The 21578-nt window shown below is 27.4% G+C and overlaps 5 protein-coding genes and 1 long non-coding RNA gene across 10 annotated transcripts; 4 read left to right on the plus strand and 2 right to left on the minus strand.

Moving 5' to 3' along the window:
* Window positions 1-530: 530 nt before the first annotated feature.
* Window positions 531-7007, plus strand: nan (transient receptor potential cation channel subfamily V member nanchung). The gene is made up of 15 exons (XM_089173631.1): window positions 531-654; window positions 1641-1819; window positions 1906-1993; window positions 2077-2253; window positions 2811-3000; window positions 3084-3237; window positions 3536-3790; window positions 3863-3945; window positions 4016-4559; window positions 4693-4905; window positions 5000-5261; window positions 5815-5996; window positions 6254-6370; window positions 6490-6615; window positions 6695-7007. The coding sequence occupies exons 1-15, from the start codon at window positions 564-566 to the stop codon at window positions 6836-6838; spliced, it is 2805 nt and encodes a 934-aa protein (XP_089029757.1). The 5' UTR covers window positions 531-563; the 3' UTR covers window positions 6839-7007.
* Window positions 7008-7092: 85 nt separating this feature from the next.
* LOC107067286 (dynein axonemal assembly factor 19) lies at window positions 7093-8099 on the plus strand. The gene is made up of 3 exons (XM_015322661.2): window positions 7093-7245; window positions 7311-7570; window positions 7644-8099. Exons 1-3 carry the CDS (start codon window positions 7093-7095, stop codon window positions 7951-7953), a joined length of 723 nt encoding a protein of 240 aa, XP_015178147.2. The 3' UTR covers window positions 7954-8099.
* Window positions 8100-8466: 367 nt separating this feature from the next.
* On the minus strand, window positions 8467-9030 carry LOC149032278 (uncharacterized). Its single transcript, XR_016176958.1, has 2 exons — window positions 8897-9030; window positions 8467-8780 (listed from the first exon to the last, which is right to left on the minus strand). It is a non-coding gene; the product is annotated as an uncharacterized LOC149032278 (long non-coding RNA).
* On the plus strand, window positions 8777-16348 carry LOC107067238 (putative phospholipid-transporting ATPase IIB). Of its 4 annotated transcripts, none has more exons than XM_015322577.2 (14): window positions 9138-9277; window positions 10299-10395; window positions 11059-11203; window positions 11295-11567; window positions 11662-11904; window positions 11968-12156; window positions 12238-12815; window positions 12892-13308; window positions 13394-13559; window positions 13639-14017; window positions 14093-14333; window positions 14415-14581; window positions 14674-14877; window positions 14993-16348. In XM_015322577.2, exons 2-14 carry the CDS (start codon window positions 10310-10312, stop codon window positions 15124-15126), a joined length of 3222 nt encoding a protein of 1073 aa, XP_015178063.1. In that variant the 5' UTR covers window positions 9138-9277; window positions 10299-10309; the 3' UTR covers window positions 15127-16348. The 4 variants fall into 4 exon arrangements, with proteins under 4 accessions (XP_015178046.1, XP_015178063.1, XP_015178070.1 ...); XM_015322584.2 differs by lacking the exon at window positions 9138-9277 and adding an exon at window positions 10534-10567 and having other exon boundaries at window positions 9588-10395; XM_015322560.2 differs by lacking the exon at window positions 10299-10395 and having other exon boundaries at window positions 8777-9277.
* A 140-nt stretch (window positions 16349-16488) lies between these two features.
* Window positions 16489-18509, minus strand: PheRS-m (Phenylalanyl-tRNA synthetase, mitochondrial). 2 transcript variants are annotated; one of them, XM_015325141.2, is made up of 5 exons: window positions 18372-18509; window positions 18074-18188; window positions 17283-18004; window positions 16898-17190; window positions 16489-16820 (listed from the first exon to the last, which is right to left on the minus strand). In XM_015325141.2, the coding sequence occupies exons 2-5, from the start codon at window positions 18085-18087 to the stop codon at window positions 16530-16532; spliced, it is 1320 nt and encodes a 439-aa protein (XP_015180627.1). In that variant the 5' UTR covers window positions 18088-18188; window positions 18372-18509; the 3' UTR covers window positions 16489-16529. The 2 variants fall into 2 exon arrangements, with proteins under 2 accessions (XP_015180627.1, XP_015180616.1); XM_015325130.2 differs by having other exon boundaries at window positions 18291-18428.
* Window positions 18510-18569: 60 nt separating this feature from the next.
* LOC107068583 (uncharacterized) lies at window positions 18570-20787 on the plus strand. Its single transcript, XM_015325155.2, has 3 exons — window positions 18570-18711; window positions 18953-19739; window positions 19812-20787. Exons 2-3 carry the CDS (start codon window positions 18956-18958, stop codon window positions 20318-20320), a joined length of 1293 nt encoding a protein of 430 aa, XP_015180641.2. The 5' UTR covers window positions 18570-18711; window positions 18953-18955; the 3' UTR covers window positions 20321-20787.
* The last annotated feature ends 791 nt before the right edge of the window (window positions 20788-21578 follow it).

Raw genomic sequence — 21578 nt, forward strand, 5'->3', positions numbered from 1 at the left:
ACAATGTTAATTAATTTTATAAAAGCAAATATCTTAATCATCGAATATATAAAAAAAAAGGTAAAACACATAAAAATTTATTAGTATTGTTTTAAGGATGTGGTTAAACTTTTTTCCGTTGTGGAATTTTTTATCATTTATTATAATTTTCGCCCTGTGGTTTTAATCCAACAGGATTTACGATTTTACTTATCAAAACCGAAGAGGATATCCTTCTGAATAATTCTGTTATTAAAAATTAAATAGAGAAAAATTGTGGTTTTTATTTCGTCGTACCTTTGATATTATATCTAATAAAAAACAAATATAAAATATATATATAAAATTTATATAGAAATAAGAAATAAAAATGAAATATATGACATGCTACAAGAAATGTCATATTTATTAGAAATAATTTCAATATCAAGTTATAAGAATGTATGAATCTGAATTAGTGTAATCAATAACGAAGGAACTTTCCATGGTAACCGAAGTGGTATTGAAAGTATATCAGTTCGATTCTTCGTTTTAGTTAATTATTCTTGTTCTGGAATAAATATTAATTATTTTTATTAATTAATATGGGAAATACCGAGAGCAATGTTGCAAGTAGTGTTAAGAAACAAACGGATACATCGTCTATAGTACTTTATAAATTTGTAGATCTGAAAGGTGAGTCATTTTAATAAATATAATAACATTTTAATAATATTTACCATAAAATGTAAAAACATATAAAATTTAAATAATACCATAAATAAAAACACAAATATTTTCCAGTAATATATTCAAAACAAATAAATAATTATAAGAATACGAAAAGAACATGAGACTCAGTAGATAAATCAACTAAATAGAATTAATTCCATAAACGTCTAACAGATGACGCCATATACGTTTCGCGAAAAATATGATAAAATATTCAAATTAATGAAATATTAAACAATTAAATAATTTGATTATAAACATCTATATAAATTAAAATTAAGATATTTTTAAATTGATAGGTAAAAAATATTAAAATGATAAAAAATACCTGAAAAATATTAAACATTGACACGTTGAGGTCGATGAATTCATAAAGATAAAAGCTAAAAAAGAATTTATTACAAATTTACATCTTTATCTTTAGCATATTATCCTTGACACGAAAACGTGAATGAAGCTTTTCGGAGAGAAGCATCGACAAATAAACAGAGTATATAAAATAATCAAAATCATTATATCGATGAGTGCGATCAGAATATAAATATACACATTTATAAATATGACAAATTAGATTATACTAATAATTATTATAAATAAATCGTTAAAATGTCTACCTCATTTTTTCTAAATCCATTATTATCCATGAGTCATACGTGCTAAGTTTGAAAAGTGAAGTGTTACCGCTGCTTCGATATTCGCAAGTGCTCAACTTGACGATCTAAATACTCGCAGATATGACGTAATAGATTAACGTGCCTTTGAACATCACAGATTTCACTTTAATATATCAAAGAGAGAAAGAAAGAATGATGACCGAACATTTTTTAATTTTCAACCCTATGATTAGAAATAAACCAAATCGTAAAAGGAATAAGCGAAAAAGAAAGAGAAAGATAACGAATTGATCTTATTTGAATATCTAAGAATGTGATACTCATTCATATTTATAGGGGGTGGATTATTCGTGGATATGATGAAGAGAGCTACGCAAACTAAACAATTTGCTGAATTAGATCATGCCTTGAGAACGAAGGTAGAACCATTTTTATACAACAAAGGGAAAGGTAAATGGATACCGATTGAAAAATTAGTCTTATTAAGAAATAAAGATCGGCCGAGACATAAAATGGTATATAACTAACTGTCAACAATATTTTTTAAAAAGATAATACATTTAAAATCATAATGATTTAATATTGAAACAAATGATTTCAGTTACCACCATTAAAGGCTATGGAAAATCCGGCAGATTACGACATAGATAAAGATTTGAATGACGATGACATTGACGAGACTAAAATAGGTAAGAAATATTAATTATAAAAAGTAATAAATTATTCAATTATGAGATACCTGTAAAAATATATTAAACAATTTTTCTAATAGATAAAAGCAAACACAGATTAGTATGTTGGAGTCTGAGTGAAAGAGGAGCAGTCGGTGAAACTATTTTACATTTGTGTATGTTGCACGCGACAGCCATTCATGCGGACTTGGCAAAAAGACTGTTACACTTTTATCCAAATCTCATAAATGACATTTACATAAGCGATGAATATTACGGTGAGTCAGTTAAAATCTATAATGAAGCTAACATACACAATATTCATGAATATATTAAAACTTCAAATCACGAGTAAGTTCTTATCGATCTAATGTTGTTACGTATAATCATCAATGTCTAATAATTCAATGTTTAATCAATCATTTCTTACCTATAAACGTTATAATCATTAACGATTAGAATCTCTAAGACGAGACATTAACGTACGGCCTCTGGCAAATCTGCTGCAATTAATTTTACGACTTTTATACATCGTGAAGTTATTTAACATCGAGGTCAAGTTAATTTTCCTAACCTAATGTCGTAGCACTTTTTTTTAATTTTTCATCATATCACAAATACCTTGTAGTTAGTCATAGTCTATTTACGTGCTTACTTGCGTGCATCAGCCAAGTATGTGTACCTAAACCAGGTGGACGTTTCGATAGACGAAGGTCACGACTGCTCTTTCTACACTGCACAATGATAACGATGAAACAATTCAAAATGTTATTATCTGATCAACTGTCAAATTCGATTTAATATTTACAATTAATTATACTTCCATTTTTAATAGGGGAAAATGTATTACACATAGCAATTGTTAACGAAGATCCAGCTATGGTAAAATATCTTTTAGATAGTGGAGCTGACGTTCATGAACGTTGTTTCGGTAATTTCATGTCTCCCGAAGATCAAAAAGCTTCGAGATATGATAGTTTGGATCACGAGTGGGTTTGCGTTGCTCCCGAAACAAATTACAGCGGGTATAACAATTAAATCTGAACTAATGGATATAAAAAAATGGAAGTCGATTATTCTTCATTAATGTTAATGGATCTTTTATTAGATACGTTTATTGGGGAGAATATCCTCTCAATTTTGCAGCATGTTTAGGTCAAGAGGAATGCTACAGGCTCATATTAGCAAGAGGTGCTGATCCTGATAAACAAGATACCAATGGAAACACTGTATTACATATGCTCGTCATTTATGAAAAAGCGGTAATCTTTATTACTTTTCTTATTTATTTATTGTTAATAATATCGGTAAACAAATTTTCTTATGCCCCATCGATAGGCAACACATTATCACAGCGTGTAAAGCACATTGCCTATCAAAGGAGTTATATAAAACTACTTTACCAACTTCTAACAACAGTTGCCTACATTATCAACTAGAATAAAGTGTTACATATCTCCAGGCGCAAAATTCACAAAATTAATATTACCTTATTATCTTATTATAATAAATAAAAATGATGTAATAAATGATTTAACTATAAAAAGAATTTGTTTTTAGGCAACTTTTGACATGGCTTACGAAGTTGGTGCATCATTGTCTATTAGAAATGTTCAACACTTAACACCGTTAACATTATCAGCTAAATTAGGGAGAGTTGAGATGTTTTTTCACATTTTAAATATAGAGAGGGAAATTTATTGGCAAATAGGAAGTATAACGTGTGCAGCTTACCCTTTATCGCAAGTTGATACGATAGATGTGAATACAGGACATATTAGTCACAATTCTGCTTTAAATCTCGTTGTTTTTGGTGTAAGTTTAAATAGAATTTAGTAAAACTCAATATAATTAAAATAATGATTATACAAATAATGTATTATTTAGGACAAAGACGAGCATTTAGAATTATTGGACGGTACTCTGGTTGATCTTTTAAATGCTAAATGGAATACGTTCGTAAAGGATCGGTCAGTAATAAAAAAATTAAATAATGAATTAATCGGAAAATTATACTAAAATCTTTTCAAATTTGTATAGATTTTATCAACAATTTTATCTATTTTGTTTCTACTTCATTCTATCATTAATAAGTTTTACTTTACGTCCTGGACCATCATGGACGTTGGAAGATCCTGCCGCACCAACGACTGTTGCAAGCACCGATCCAACCTATAATATGTCTGATCCAATGATCATGGAAACTAAACGAATTTTAAAATCATTGCGAGTCGATGAACTCTCAGAGTCGATTGCTAAAAATTTAACTACAAATTTACTTTTGGAAACAAAATTAACAAAAAATTCTAGCAACGTTCTAGATAAAATTTCTTTGCAACTAATGTCGAATATGACTTTGATATTAAAAGATGCTTTGTTACCAATTCTATTATCGACGTTAGAAGAAAATAATACGTTAGATCGATTAGATGGGAGCTTTATTAATCATACTTGGAACAATGACAATCATCAAAATATTAATACAACTAATCGCATCAATATAATCGATGATTTACTTAAATACAATTCTACGATGAAGGGTAATGGTTTCAACGGTTTTATTGAAATTAATAAAAAAAGTTGGTAAGTAAAATTAGAAATATTTATCGGATTGTCTAATGATCAATAAACTAAAAAAATAAATATTAATTAATACAATAAAACAAAATATTTGAGAAAAGAAAAAAGAAATACTTGTAAGAAAATGTTGAGGAAAAAATGTTGAAGAATTGTTTCGAATTAAAAATATGATTACACAAAACAGGTGGCAAACGTTTACAGAAGAATGCAGATTAATGCACTTAAATTCTGCTACAGCAAAAATTCGTTTAATAGCCGAAATGTTAATGGCAATTGCAGCTGTTCTTTATATCGCTGCTGCTCTAAGAGAAGCAAGATTTTTAGGATTGAATATGTTCATCGAGAATCTCGTAAAAAAGAAAAACCATTTTTTTCTTTAACACAATATTCTATAAAAAAAAAAAGAATTAATAATAAATATAATAGCAATGATTCATTTTTCAGATGACAGCACCATCCCGAGTAATGTTTTTATTTTCCTGTTGCCTTTTACTTTCGTTCCCAGCACTTAGATTAACTTGCGCCGACGAAGTTGAAGATATGCTTGCTGTAGTCGTCATGTTAACGACAGCACCATATTTTTTATTCTTTTGTAGAGGCTTCAAAACCGTTGGTCCATTCGTCGTAATGATTTATAGAATGATCATGGGTGATTTGCTTAGATTCGTTGCAATCTATTTGGTATTTGTTATGGGATTTTCTCAAGGTAATTAATTACTTTTGTATATTTTGTGTAATTTTTTTTTAATTTTATATTCCTAAGAAATATCCATAATAAAATTGAGACATTTTAATATTTAAATTTGAAAGATAGGCATTTAAAAAAAAAAAACAATCGCAACCCTTGTAATGTGCAATTTTTCCTATACATCTATAAAAAAAAATTATATATATATGTATATATATCTACGCACATAAATAATCATTATACCAATTAAAAGAAGACATTGAGAAGAACCAAGTAATTGACCCTTGTATATTTGAAAGAAATAGTGTTAACTACTAAGAAGTATTCTTTTTAATCGGACAGTGAACGAAATTCATCAAACATATTTAAAATACTCGCCCTTTTAATATGCAATTTTTTTTCTATATATCCTTAGAAAAAATTTCGTCTATACATATCTGTACACATAAATAATCATTATTCCAATTAGAAAAAGTCACAGAGAACGTCTACGTAATTGACCTTTCTATATTTGAAAGAAATAGTGTTAACTGCTAAATAACAAGTATGTTACTTTTTTTTATAATTCTAGCTTATTACATCATATTCTTATCCTTTGACAATCCTAATACGCCAGACGGCGTCGACGATTCAACAACTAATCCGATGCCATCTCCAATGGAGAGTGTCATGGCAATGTTTCTTATGAGCATGACGAATTTCGGTGATTACTATGGAGCATTTGAAAGAACAGAACATGAAATGGAGGCCAAGGTAATGTCACCACAAGAATGCAGAATATTACTGATCTCAAACTGGCATCTTTATGATACTATTACGCAAAACGCATGCTTCATTTTAATTTCCAGATATGCTAAAAAAATACAAATATTAACAAATTCAAACATAAATATTTATGATAAATTATTTGAAATGATACACGCGTTATACATTTCAAATAATTTTCATCACACACGCTAGAAAAAAATTAAATATTTATAAATAAAATATAATTGATTTTTATTTTACAGCTTCTTTTTGTCATTTATATGGCAATCGTTGCAATTTTACTTGTTAATATGTTAATCGCTATGATGGGAAACACGTATCAAAAAATTGCTGAAACAAGAAACGAATGGCAAAGACAGGTATATATTTAAATTGTTAATAAAAATAAAAAATAACAATAATAATAAATTGATACTACGCATACAGATTATTTTATATAGAATTGATAATTAAAATCACATCTGTACAAAAATTGTAGTGGGCGCGAATAGTTTTGGTAGTCGAAAGAGGAGTGAGTCCTTCGGAAAGATTAAAAAAATTAATGGATTATTCTCAACCAATGTCAGATGGTCGAAGAGCATTGGTATTGCGTTTAAATCAAACGGTAAATCCTATTCAAAAATATTAAAGATAATTTTAGTTCTTTCTTCTTTCAACGATGATTAATATTCAAACTATTTTAGGAGGAAGATAAGGAAGAAATGAAAGAAATCCTTGAAATGAAAAGAACACATGAAAGATTCTATAACAAGAGGCAAAGCAAACTAAAAGAAAAAAATCTAATATCTGAAACAGATGTCATTATAACTAGAGATTCTTTACACTAATTCTCGATAATATATATTCAAAACCTTAATATTTTAACGCAATGAAAGATATGCTGTAACCTATTTTTAAATGCAAACGCCTTATTCTTGTATTGCTTTGATAACATCATAAAAGAGAAATGTTTTGAAATTAGCGTAACCATGGTAATAAAGACATATCTTTACTAAACATAGGTTATCATTACTTGTTCTACCAATTCAGTACGAGTTGACTGTACATTCAAACTGATATCTGTATTAATAATTTCAATAAAATGAGTATATTGAAATCACCAATTGATTATAAAATATTGCAAGATGAGTTGTACGAAGCACTCAAAGCAGATGAGTTATATAAATTACAGAATGATGCAAAAATCAGAGCAGTGGAACAAAGAGTACCTACTTATGAACATTTTAGACAAATGGTAAACTATTATCAACAACAAAAATATGGAATAAATGTTATATATATATCTTTTATATTTAACAGGTAAATGGAGCACATTTAAAACCTTTAGAACCAAAGGATACTAAATCTAAATCTAACTCGGTAGCATTGTGGAATTCCATGAGCACAAATAATAAATCAGAATGTTTACCTACGATGTATGAAACTAATGAAACAAAATTAAACGAAGAAAAAGTCAATGAATTTACTAATACGATTCCAAAAAATTACAAAACATTTATCCAAATGTGGAGAAATACTAATGATAGTAAAATAAGATTTTTTTACCTTTACAATACAAGGTAACGCATAACTTTATACAAAAAGCAAAAAATAGAAATACACTCAGCTACATAATAATTAATCTTTTTAAAGGAATATTTTAAAAGACAAAATATTCTACAGTGAGATTCCTCCATTCTACCTCACTGATATAATTAACACATGTCTTGAACATCAAAAACAAGAATCCTTGAAAGTAGAAGAACTTAAAGCAATAATAGAAATTCTAACAACTTTAAGTAAATGTAACAGATTTAATCTGGCAATAAATTTCATGTCAGACAAGGAAAAAGAAAATTGTTCTCAGTTGCTTCGAAGCCTAAAAGATAAAGTAAAAAACAAAGAAATAGCATTAGAGGAAAATGTTATTACATCACTAACTAAAAATTATCAAATAGTCTAATTAAAACAGTAGATGCACTAAGGAAACAAATTTATTGTTATTTTCAAATACCAATAACATAAACTTTTTTTGTCAACAAATAACAATGAAAATAATAAAATGTAATTAAATATTAAAAGAATAATTAATAAAATAATATATAGAGAGTTCATTTATATTAATTATTTATAATCAAGAGAAAGAAATATGTAATACTGAATAAATATTTAGGAGCATGCGTAAATGCACACACACGTGATCGTAGAATGCCCAATATGGACGCGCACAATATATCGTCGTACTGCGGGTATCGCGTATTTTGAAGCGCAATGAACAGTTAAAAACAAAAGATATAAAAAGATAATTCATCGTTATCGCTTTGGAAATACACTGTAGCACATCGTAATCTGATATTAAAATTTAATCAAAAATATCTAAGAAGATAATGCGTTACGTTGAGATTAATATTAACTTGTCTCTCAAACGATACTCATACGACACATCCAAGAAAGGAGAGATACAGACTCGTTAGTGTATATGTGATTGTTACTTCTTATTGTAAATAAACCGGCAGGATATATAATATTATAAATATAAATTATTCGGACGGACGATAAAAAGACAATGAGCATTTAAATAAATTGTGTTATTGTCTTGTAAGACAATGAGGTTATTATTTAGATATATGAAAAACAAAAAGAAACGTTACTGTTATCGCAAATGAAAATCTTCTTCCTCTTCTTCTTTTTCTTCTTCATCTTCATCTTTATTTTTATTTTCATCTTCTTCTTCTGTAATTACTACGTCAAATTCTATCCGTCAGTGAGTTGAGAATTTCTCGGCAGATACTATGTGTGAAAAGGATTATGAGAGTGTTACTTTGGGTCACGTGATATTATTGCATCGTAAGAAAAAAAGTTAATAAAATACATAAGCTAATGATATAAAACAGAGGAATAGTTACTTAAAATATTTCTAATACATATCGTTGAAATAAAACAACGTATGAGAAACAAACTTGTAATAATATAACTATTATTATTCTTATTATTATTATGATTATTATCTCTTAATAAGGAGATAGAGAGCGAAAGAAAGAGAAAGGGTGATTAGAATAAAAAAAACCATTGTAATAACGCGTATTGAATATTGTGATTATTAAAAGAAATAGAGTTATGAGGTTGGAAGAGATGCCACTGCGGCTCAGTTCGGATGAGCGGGACTTTGAAATGGACGAAGAAACCGATTATCTACTTCAACCTCCTGAAGATAGTATACGACTTTTGACATCTAGAAGACGACGATTTAATAATTGTTCCAAGTTCCTTAAAACTAGTCTGTGCGGGTAAGTAAACAAAAATACAATAAGTTTACTTATTATAGTATGTATTTCAAAATTCAAATTTAATAACATAAAAATATTTCATCTTTCGGTTCTCTGTTCAAAAACAAAATAAATTTTAATATTTCGAGTCTTTCGATTTGAAATATTTCTATCTTAAGATTTATTATATATTATATTATTAATTTATAGTTTTTTTTATATGTAAATCTTTTTATGACATTTGTATATATATATATTCCTAGGGAATTTTTTAGCACACTTTGATATAACCTTTAATTTTTCTTTATATGTTTTTATAACTAAAAATTATAGGTAATTTTATTATTAATTTATACTTTTTTTTTGTAAATTTTCTAAAAATAAAATTGAATATACACGTCTAGGGAATTTTTGGATAACCCAATTTTTTTTTCTTGTATATATACTTGTTAATATAATTACCATATTTATAGAATTTAATGACACGTTTATTTTATTTATCAGTACTCACCAAATATCATATTTTTTCGAAAGAAATAATTTCATAGTGATTGAAATAAGGTGTAAAAGTAACTGCGCGTTATGAGCTTGTAACGTTATCCTCCCTGCTATTGGTTTTCTGCGTTAAATCAATGATAAAGATTTTTATCAGACTTTAGCTGGTATATTTAACTTCGATGCACTTCTAATTCAAGAAATGAGTTCATCCAAACTATTCTAATAAACAGTGAAAGAATTAATAACAATTTTTTCGTTTTTGCTTTTGCACCATACAAAAATATTCATTTTAAATGTTAATTGATATAGAACAATAAAATCAGTATATACTTGCTACGTAAATGTGTCGAGTATACGTGTGAATACATGGTCTGGTGCATCTTCTCATCATTACATGTTCCTTGTTTGACAAAATGATGTCATAATAAAAATCCAATTGAACATTGATAAGAATAACATTATCTACGATATTTATAAGTATTCTAGAAAAAGTGTTCTTCGTTGAATATCTTTATTATAAATATTACATGTAAATTCCATGAAGACAATATCTAAATGGAGACACAAAGCAACGTAATCAGACTTTCGAAAGAAGACATACCATTAATATCAAGACCCCGAAATAGTAATTCGTGGACAAGGTGATATGTTTTTTAAATGACATTTAATATAAACATATATATCCACTTAATCATAAGTAAATATATACATTATGACTAATCTAGTAGGGGCATAATTAGAGATTGTCAAATGGTAATATTTCAAAACTTTTATTTCAGCTGGCAAGATGATAAATATAAGTAAAAACTTATTGTTAGTGATTTTATATCTTATACGCCATTATATACAAAAGATTCTGTAACTGATTGTACAAATGAACAAGGGATAATTCTACGTGAAAAACTAAGTGGAATTTACAGAATAAAATTTGTTTATATAAGGCTTCATTTTCGATAAAAATTAATTTAATAATTTGTCGAGTATAAGTGTAGTTGACTAAGCTTGTAATTCTGGAAACTAAAAGTTTCGTTCGATAAGCATAAGAATAGAATCGATAGTAAAGACAATATTACACTAGCAATATTTGTAAACATAATTCGAAGCACAAATAGTATATAGTCGAAATATTCAAAAGTGAGATGGCAAAATTTGTCAAGCTAAAACTGAATCAAATGTATGCATACTAGACTAAACTTTTTATGTAGAACCATCCCCTCGCTTGTATCACAAGTTACATGATAATTGACCCATTGTATTGTAAAAGGAAATTTTTGTATACATATCGTTATTTTAATTATTTACAGATGTTGTACGTGGATGTGGAAAAGATGTTGCAGAGAACGAGAATTAAGAGCAAGAGTTATTCATATTGGTCAACCCATGTATGAGAAATTTCCTACCAATGTAATACGAAATCAGAAATATAATGTTGTTACTTTCTTACCAATGGTAAATATTGTTATTATACAACGAATATAATTATATGAAATATGTTTGTAATCGTAATGAATAATTTTTTGTATCTTTTTTTTTTTTTTAGGTTCTCTTTCAACAATTTAAATTCTTTCTTAATCTCTACTTTTTGCTCATGGCAATATCTCAATTTATACCGGACATAAGAATAGGATATTTATATACATATTGGGGACCATTATGTTTTGTTTTGATCGTAACCATTTGCCGAGAAGCCATAGATGATTTCAGAAGATATAAAAGAGACAAGGAAGTCAATGCTCAAAAATATCAAAGACTGGTTAAAGGTTTGGATATACCGGAATTAGTTCCCAGTTCTAAATTACGAGTTGGCGATTTGGTAAGACATTAAAATTTACAAACTCACAAATATTATTTTAATTATCTTATTAAATTAAAGGTGTAAAAATAACTATATTATTATCTTTTAACAGGTGATTGTAGAAAAAGGTCAAAGAGTACCAGCGGATTTAGTATTGTTGCGTACAACAGAAAAATCAGGCGCATGTTTTGTAAGAACCGATCAATTAGATGGAGAAACAGATTGGAAATTAAGATTGGCGATACCAGCTACTCAAAAGTTAGAAAATCATTCCCAACTGTTTGATATAAAAGCAAGTTTATATGTTGAAAAGCCTCAGAAAGATATTCATAGTTTCATTGGTACATTTACACGTGTAAGTATTCCAAATTATTTTGATAATTTGAGAATTTTATTTATATATGTATTATATTTACAGTATGATGGATACAGCAGTGAAGAAAGTTTGGGAGTTGATAATACTTTATGGGCTAACACTGCTGTGGCATCCGGATCTGCACTTGGGATAGTCGTTTACACTGGACAAGAAACAAGATCTTTAATGAATCATTCTGCACCAAGATCGAAAGTTGGCTTGCTTGATCAAGAAATAAATCAATTGACTAAGGTATTTAATGTATAATAAATAAATTTTATAAATGTTTTATTTTTGCTTCGTCACGAATATTAATTTAATATGATTTTATAGGTCCTATTTTGTGCAGTTATTGGACTTGCATTGGTCATGATGTGTTTAAAAGGATTTAATGGTCCTTGGTATCGTTATATGTTCCGTTTTGTTTTATTATTTTCTTATATTATACCAATCAGCTTACGAGTAAATTTGGATATTGGGAAAGCATTTTATGCTTGGTGTATACAACGAGATAAAGACATTGCTGGTACGGTTGTAAGAACAACTACAATTCCAGAAGAACTTGGTCGTATATCCTACCTACTGAGTGATAAGACTGGAACATTAACGCAAAATAAAATGGTTTTTAAAAAATTACACATGGGGACAATATCATATTCTCAGGAAGCGTTCGACGAAGTAACATCCGTGTTAAAATTCTGCTATACTAGTATGGAAAATTCTCCAACTAAACAACCCGTGCATAGTGTTAAAGTAAGAAGATCTGAAAATACTAGAATTTATGATGCCGTACATGCTTTAGCGTTATGTCATAACGTTACACCAGTTTATGATGAAGTCAATGCATCTACTAATTTGGATTCAGTGAGTGTAGAAACAGGAGAGACTGGAGATACTGGTTCTATTCAGAGGTAAATTTTATAAAAGTAAAAATAAATTATAATTTTTATCACATACACTTTCACTTTTATTGTTTTTATATTTCAGTCAAGCAGAAGCTGATCAGGCATATTTTATGCCTGAGCAGAGACGTAATTATCAAGCTTCAAGTCCAGATGAAGTGGCTTTAGTTAAATGGACAGAAGAAGTTGGATTAGCTTTGGTCAAACGTGATTTAAATTCTATGCAGTTGAAAGCTCCTAATGGAAAACTATTAAATTATACTATACTACAGATATTTCCATTCACTTCTGAAACAAAAAGAATGGGTATAATAGTCAAATCAGAAGCCACCTCGGAAATTGTATTTTATTTAAAAGGTGCCGATGTCGTTATGTCTGGAATAGTACAGTATAATGACTGGCTGGAAGAAGAATGTGGTAATATGGCACGCGAAGGATTAAGAACATTGGTCGTAGCAAAAAAGAATTTGACGGAAGAACAATACCTTGATTTTGAAACGAAGTATTTGAAAAGAAATAAGTTTTTTAATATTCGTTAATATAAGATCAATTTATTTTTCTCTACATACGTTTTATCTTCTTCATAGATATAATGCTGCAAGAATGTACGTTAGCGATCGTGTTTCAAGAGTAACAGCTGTCGTTGAAAGTCTTGAACGTGAAATGGAATTATTATGTGTAACTGGTGTAGAAGATCGACTCCAAGACGGAGTGAGAACAACATTGGAATTATTAAGAAACGCAGGAATCAAGGCAAGAATATTACACACCTACAAAATAATATATTAGATATATGAAAATAATATTTTATTGTAATTTGAATTATTTTCAGGTGTGGATGTTGACTGGTGACAAATTAGAAACAGCAACGTGTATAGCAAAATCTTCATTATTGGTTTCACGTACGAAAGGACTTCATGTTTTTAAATCTGTTCTCACGAGAACTGATGCGCATTTAGAACTAAATACTTTCCGTAAAAAACAAGATTGTGCCTTAGTTATCAGCGGTGACTCATTAGATGTATGTTTACAATATTATGAACAAGAATTTTTGGAACTTGCATGTGGGTCACCTGCTGTTGTTTGTTGCCGTTGTTCACCCACACAAAAAGCTGATGTTGTCAGCCTAATACAAAGACATACTGGTAAAAGAACAGCTGCCGTTGGTGATGGTGGTAATGATGTATCTATGATACAAGCTGCTGATGCTGGTACATAAACATAATTTTTATACATAATATATAATAATATAATTCATTTCATATTAATAATTGAATATTTTGTAGGTATTGGCCTTGAAGGTCTTGAAGGTCGTCAAGCTTCATTAGCTGCAGATTTTTCTATCTCACAATTTAGTCATCTTTCTCATTTATTATTAGTTCACGGTAGAAGAAGTTATAAACGATCAGCTGCATTGAGTCAATTTGTAATTCACCGAGGTTTAATTATTTCGACAATGCAAGCCGTATTTTCAGCCGTATTTTATCTTTCTTCAGTTGCCTTATATCAAGGATTTCTTATGGTTGGGTAAGTCTGTATACATATACATGATTTTTCGTTATATATTAGTGATAAAATATTAAATATGTTATAAAATAATATTTTCAGATATGCTACAATATATACTATGTTTCCTGTCTTTTCTTTGGTATTGGATAAAGATGTATCAGGAAAAATTGCACTTACTTATCCAGAGCTGTATAAAGAACTCAGTAAAGGTCGTTCACTTTCTTATAAAACTTTCTTTATGTGGGTATTGATAAGCATATATCAAGGTATGCATTATTATTAATACTACTAATAATAATAATTTAACATACAGTGTATCAATAAAATATAATTATTGTATACAAATTTCATTTTTCAGGAGGAGTAATAATGTATGGTGCACTTATTATGTTCGAAGATGAATTCATTCACATAGTAGCAATCAGCTTTTCTGCGTTGGTTTTAACAGAATTAATAATGGTTGCCTTAACGATTAGAACATGGCATCATATTATGATCTTAGCAGAGATCTTTTCCTTAGCACTTTATTTATTATCTTTAGTTGTTCTAAAAGATTATTTCGGTAAGTATCATTTTTCTATTGAAATGGTATTGAATAATTGAAATGATCCATTTTAAATGGTTAATTAATTATAATAATTATCTATAATATTTTATTACATTCTCTTTTAAAACAGATGCCGAATTTATCAAGACAACTGATTTCTTATGGAAAGTATTAGTCATCACTTTAGTTTCCTGTATGCCACTGTATATCTTAAAGTTTTTAAGAAAAAAATTCTCCCCTCCGAGTTATACCAAATTGACATGAAGTACATAATATCAATCTTATTATACCAAAAGTATTACGAAAGAAAAACATTAATTTATATACATATATATAAAATTAACGGCACGAAAAAATTATTCATATTTGTATGTCGGTTATTTTTTCAAATTATTATTAATTCGATTGATCGATTTCAAAATGCTGTTGAAAATTTTACACAAAAAAGGTATATGCACCATTTTAACCACTAACTATTTTTGTATAAATTCTAAGCAAAAAATAATAATAGATATACATATATATATATCTCAAGATATGAATTGCAGAACTTAAAGTTCTTCAATGTTGTAAATTATATTGGATATTTATTACATCAATATTTATAGTCAATCAGAGCTGTCCTAATTAAAATCGACTGAAAAAAAGGATAAAAAAAAACCAACAACAAGTTCAATGTTATTTAAATTATTGCTTTAAACACAATGCTATTTATATTTGCTTAAAAAATTTATAATGCTGATTTAATTTCTAATTGAGAACACAGGAATCTCATTAAAAAGAAAAAGTTTAGTACAGAACTTGCATTTTTATATGACAATATTACTGATAATTGTTCTCTCGTTATGTAATTAATCTAATTATTAGTTTATAGAAAAATAAATAAGATCTTTTCTTCCATGCGAGTCTTCTATCGTATAAGATTGCATGGCAATTTATAATTTTGATCTATTTTTCTATATATATTTTTGATTTTATTATTATATTTATATTTGCTATTAGCAAATATTTTCTAATATTTTTGTATTTAATATATTTATTAATTGTATATGTGCGTATGGTAATACTTTTAGATTGATTAATTTTTCAAAATAAATGCTATTTAAGTTACAGTTATTGAAATCTATGCATTATTATAAAATATGTTATGCATAATTGTTTATCTGTCTAAACTGGTAATTGGAGATAACAGTCTGTGATTAATCTAAAATAGTAAAAAAATTGCCTTTCGCTATTTAACTTGCTGTAAACTAATGCGTACTTCTTATCAATTAAGCTATACTTCATTTGTGCAATGAACTAAATCGAATGAAACAAAATATTTAAATGTTAATTGCATTAAATATCTTCTTGTTTACTACTCCCTACATTGTTAAATGAAATATACGATTGGCAAACATTTTGTATACAAATATATGTTAAACATGCATGCAGGAGCTACTTGTAATTGTTAATAATCATAATGTTAATAAAACACTATAGATGATATAGTTGTTCTTAGATAAATATTGTTTGTTCCATGATAACATTTATAATTAATTTATGCATAAATAAAAATATATTCCTTCCACTTTATTATTATTATTATTTCCTGTTGAGTATTATATGTTATAAATTGCATTGACATTTATTAAACTATGTAAATCACATAAAACTTTATTTATTTTTTATCGTACAACAACTTCAAATCTGTGGGTTACAGCATTTTCTAATTTACGGTGAATAACATTAACTTCACTTTTTGATAATGTACGTTCCATATGTCTATAAACTATTGTATAACAATGTGATATTCTTTTGGTTTTAGGATGCGTGAATACATCAGTCAATATAACTTGTTCGATAATATCACCTCCAATTTCTCTGACTAGTTCGTAAAAATTTTTTGACGTAAACTCTTTATTTTCTGGTAACCAAAAACTTATATCATTTTTGCATTGTGGAAAAACGCTGACGGCCTGTAAATATTTACTTTATAGTCGATATTTTTTATGCACAATATTTCTCAGATATATTTTTATATTTATTATAATACCTTGTACTGTATCTGTGTATTAACATCGTCTACTTTAAATTGATTCAAAAAACCAGTGTCAGTACTCCAAAACAATCTTATGTCTGGAATATTGTAAAGACACATAGCTAAACGTTCTAAACCCATTCCAAATGCCCAACCCATGCGATCCATTGCTCCTGATTTGTCTAGAATACTTTGTCTTATAATACCACAGCCTAATATTTCTAGCCATTTATTTTCATGGAAAACTTCTAATTCCCATGATGGATGAGTAAATGGGAAATACTGATCAACCCATCGATATTTTACATCTATCAAAACAATTCTTATCAATTTTTCTTTCAATGTATATTATATAAAAATATTTTATATTATTTTTATATTAAATAAATTTATTTTATACCTTGTCCAAAAATTGCCTTAGCTAAACCAGTTAAAGTACTTTTCAATTCATGTTCCATGATTTTAACAGACTCTAATGTATGACAGTTTTGTTTTTCTGCAGTTTCTTCTTCTCTTGAATCGAATAACTTTAAATCTCCAGAACCATGAACATTTTGAAATATTTCTTCTTTAGTGCATATTCTAACAGCGTCAATTTGATGAAAAACTGGATAATGAGTAGAATCTATTTCGTCTCTACGATATACATCTCCAACAATGAGAAAATTATTTAATCCCATTGAAATAAGTTCTGCTTGATGAGCAGTTGTGTGAGCCCTCAGTAAAGTGTCTTGATTAATATAATAACAATCAGTTTTTTTCCTACTAAGATGATCTTTTGGAACAAGTAAAGAATCAAAATTTTGTGAAACCGTAACTATAGGATTTAAATTGTCATATACGCTGAACAATGGGGTTCCAGTTCTATTACGATAACTGTTATAAAAATAATTAACCACCCGTTGACGTACATGCGACAATGGATGATATTGAGTAATGTGTAAATTACGTCCTAATTTTGAAATAATTTGTGGTGTGATATTTGTCCAATTATCAACCACATATTTTTGTCCTAAGAGTTCTAGTTCATTCGAGTTTTTATTCACATTAGCTATCGTTGATAATTTTTTATCAACTGTTTGCTTTATTGTGTATCTAAAGAGAGCAGAATAAGAATGGTACCTAAAAAAATATATATTTAATATTATGGATTGAACTACAAATATTAAATGTGTATGCATGCTTACATACCATTTTAATATCATTATGCTGATATTATAATTATGTTTAGTGGTATAATACAGTATATTATTGTTTAATAATTTTTATTAAATACCATAATAGTAAATCTATTTTCAGAATTATCCTAAAATTGTAATACATGTATTAAGGTAAATTAAACAAAAAGAAGATTTATAATGTCTATCATTGCATAGAACATAATTTATCTATATTTTTCATTAATTACCTAATAGACAGAAAGAGGTTAACTTCAATTTAAAGATAACGAAAGGAATACTAAATATAAAGTTTTATTATTAGTATATACCTTTTTATTATAAATATTCTTTATAAATAATGAAATAACTTTGTAAATGAATTTTTATTACTTTGCTTTATATGTATGGGTGTATATAAACAGTACCAAAGTATTTCACGGTACACTCTAGCAGAGACATCAAGTGGTACTAAGCTTTTACCAAATTTTTGGTAACACTAAAGTGAAATATTATATTAACATTTTGTGTGTTTTTATTTATATTGTAAAATATTTTACGAATTTTTAAAAATTTGTAATATTATTATTAAATAATTCTAAAAATTTCAACTAAATTATTATCAGTTATCGTTTAACTTTTACGACGTGGCCACGTGGTATGAAAAGTTAGGTTAGAACATTGTTTACATCTATTTTTATATAAAAATAATAAATATCTAATTTGCAAGTACATTTATTTATTAACTTTTAATAAAATAAAATTTTAAAAAGTTGATTTTATTAATATTTTTTGTTAATAATTTTATATTTAATATGTGTATATTTATATTATATAAGATATAATATTTGTATTATATATAATATAGTAATTATAATAATTATTATATAATTTTATTTATATTTTATTTTAGATCATGACAAGGTATACAAGAGCAAAGGGTGCCAAAGCATCAAATGAGCGTTTGCCCAACGATGCTACTCCATGGCACGTTATGAAACAGCAACTTACTGAAAATGAAACAACAGAGAAAAAGGTGAAAACAGCAAAAGAACTTTTAAGTGAAAAACAAGAAACTGATAATACAGCAACCGTTAGCTGGGCTAGTTTCGATGATGATAAATCCAATAAAAATGTAAATCAAGATACGATATCCAAAAAGAAAGAAAAGAAAAAACATATTAACAATAAGAATGAATCAGAAACCCAAGTAGAAGATAATGTTAATTCAGATAAAAAGATAATAGATAATGAAAATAATTCTTCACAATGGCATCAAGTTTTAAGCAAACGACAAAAGCGTAATATGAAAAGACAGAATAAGAATCTATCTGATTCGACTACTACAACTTCTATTAATAAGGAAGAATCTAATGATAATAATACTGATTTTCGTGATTCAAAGCGTAGTAACAATAATTTCCCTCAAAGGTTCAATAGAAATTATTCCAATGGAAATAACTTCAACAATAGATTTAATCAATATAATAATAATAGTAGAATGAGTAAACCGGTTAAGAAAAGGAAACCTCCAAAAATTAGAGATGATTTAGAACATAAAAGAAGAAAGTCTGATTGTGGACCTATAAAAATGATGTTTAATGGTGTAGAAGTAGAAATAGTCAAATATGATGGATTTCCAGTAAAAAAAGAAGATGCAGAGAGATTGAAAGAATTGAGACAAAAGATGGTAATGCAAGGTATGTATATGCTAAAAAAATCTATCTTAAATGTTGCAATGATAGATCATAAAGTAAATTTTGTATTTCTAGGTATACCTAAGTCAGAAATTGATAGTGCAATGAAATTGGAAAGAAGAAAAGCTGAGAAGGAATTAGCACGTGCTAAAAAGCACGTTTGCTTTCACTGTCGTAAAGCCGGTCATAATTTATCAGATTGTCCTGAGCTTGCAAATGAACAATCTGGAACAGGGATTTGTTATAAATGTGGTTCAACCGAGCATACTCATTTCGAATGCAAAGTAAACAAAGCTCCAGAGTACAGATATGCAACCTGCTTTATTTGTCGCGAACAAGGACATATTTCCAACCAATGTCCCGATAATCCTAGAGGAATCTATCCTGATGGAGGAGCTTGCAAGATTTGCGGAGATGTTACGCATTTAAAAAAAGATTGTCCGGATTTAATAAAAGAAAAAGAAGAATCTGTAATAACAGTAGATAAAATTACAGATGGTACTTTAGAATCTTTGGATGCAACCAGTGATAAAAATAAGAGTAGTCATACAGATAACAAAACCGCAAAAATTATAAAATTTTAAATTACCTTACAAAAATATTATGTTTTTTTATGTATTATTATGTATTATATTTTTCGACCTATAACATACAATATTAATAATAATGATAATAGTAATAATAATAATAATAATAATAATGTTTGAATCAATACATTACAAATACAAGATGTTTTAACATGATTCATATGTTTATGTATATACAAAGTTTCTTGATATACAAACATTTTCTAAGTAATTTCTTTTATATAAAAAAAACCTGATATCAAACGTGATGTTATATTTATTTAATTAGAGCACTATAATCTATGCATCTTGTCGTATATTTACATAAAATTTGAATTTAATTAGAATTCTATTCTCGTTGGCAATACGACATATAATTGTACATCATACATTGTAAGAATTACTTTCACCATTGCTTATAAAAAAAAATAATTACAAGCAATGCGTGTTCTTCTTCTTTAATAAATAAAGTTTTTTTTATTGAATTATTGTAGCTCCAGTGATATCAGATTTTCATTATTTACAAAAACATGCTTTATTAAAGATTAATATTCTATCATTTATCCATGTACATATTTGTACCTACATTAGCTGCCCTATAAAAACAATTATTTTAATAGTATAACAGAATTCATTTATTTATTTGATAAGCCTGTATTATATTCATAATATATTTGAATAAAAGATATTAATCGAAGCATATATACATAAGTTTTAACCGAAATTAAAGTGTAATATGCTTTTAAATAAGTAAAGCTAAATATTATATTTGAATGATTACCAAAGTTTAAACTTACAACTAATTGTAGTTATGCATAACATTATGTTTTTTACAATATGTATATATATATTTATATGTACTTAAAATAATTACTATATCCTTTAAAGAATGAAGTTTTTATAAATATGTAATACGTATGTATATATTACACATATTTTGGTTCATATTATACATTTTTATTTTTATATATATTATAATATATACATATAATTTATTCATATAGTGAATCCCAGGAGTATTCGTACCGTCACTGTTAATTTAAAACAATCAATATTTTCTTATAACACAATATTTCAAAATTCTTCTACACAGAAGCATATTTTTGGATTATATATATTAAACATTTAAATTGATATAAATTTTATTACAAAAGAACATTTTATTACAAGAAAATGAATATTTTACATAACTGGTAAGAAAATTGGTCTCACAAGATATACTCAGTAAAATGCAAGTACATATACTCTTGTAATACCCTACACAATTTTCTATTAT

Source organism: Polistes dominula, unplaced genomic scaffold (genome assembly GCF_049000335.1).
Source record: "Polistes dominula isolate Pdom_NZ unplaced genomic scaffold, Pdom_raw_medaka contig_33, whole genome shotgun sequence".
NCBI lineage: Eukaryota > Metazoa > Arthropoda > Insecta > Hymenoptera > Vespidae > Polistes > Polistes dominula.

Coding starts and splice junctions, on each gene's coding strand:
- LOC107067238 (XM_015322560.2), top strand. CDS start 9,108: ATGAGGTTGGAAGAGATGCCACTGCGGCTCAGTTCGGATGAGCGGGAC. Junction 9,278..11,058: donor CTTAAAACTAGTCTGTGCGG/GTAAGTAAACAA, acceptor AATTATTTACAG/ATGTTGTACGTGGATGTGGA. Junction 11,568..11,661: donor AATTACGAGTTGGCGATTTG/GTAAGACATTAA, acceptor ATCTTTTAACAG/GTGATTGTAGAAAAAGGTCA.
- nan (XM_089173631.1), top strand. CDS start 564: ATGGGAAATACCGAGAGCAATGTTGCAAGTAGTGTTAAGAAACAAACG. Junction 2,254..2,810: donor CATAAGCGATGAATATTACG/GTGAGTCAGTTA, acceptor CATTTTTAATAG/GGGAAAATGTATTACACATA. Junction 3,791..3,862: donor TAAATCTCGTTGTTTTTGGT/GTAAGTTTAAAT, acceptor TGTATTATTTAG/GACAAAGACGAGCATTTAGA.
- LOC107067286 (XM_015322661.2), top strand. CDS start 7,093: ATGAGTATATTGAAATCACCAATTGATTATAAAATATTGCAAGATGAG. Junction 7,246..7,310: donor ATGAACATTTTAGACAAATG/GTAAACTATTAT, acceptor TATATTTAACAG/GTAAATGGAGCACATTTAAA. Junction 7,571..7,643: donor TTTTACCTTTACAATACAAG/GTAACGCATAAC, acceptor ATCTTTTTAAAG/GAATATTTTAAAAGACAAAA.
- LOC107068583 (XM_015325155.2), top strand. CDS start 18,956: ATGACAAGGTATACAAGAGCAAAGGGTGCCAAAGCATCAAATGAGCGT. Junction 19,740..19,811: donor ACAAAAGATGGTAATGCAAG/GTATGTATATGC, acceptor TTGTATTTCTAG/GTATACCTAAGTCAGAAATT.
- PheRS-m (XM_015325141.2), bottom strand. Junction 17,191..17,282: donor TAAGGCAATTTTTGGACAAG/GTATAAAATAAA, acceptor TTGTTTTGATAG/ATGTAAAATATCGATGGGTT. Junction 16,821..16,897: donor ATACACAGATACAGTACAAG/GTATTATAATAA, acceptor AAATATTTACAG/GCCGTCAGCGTTTTTCCACA.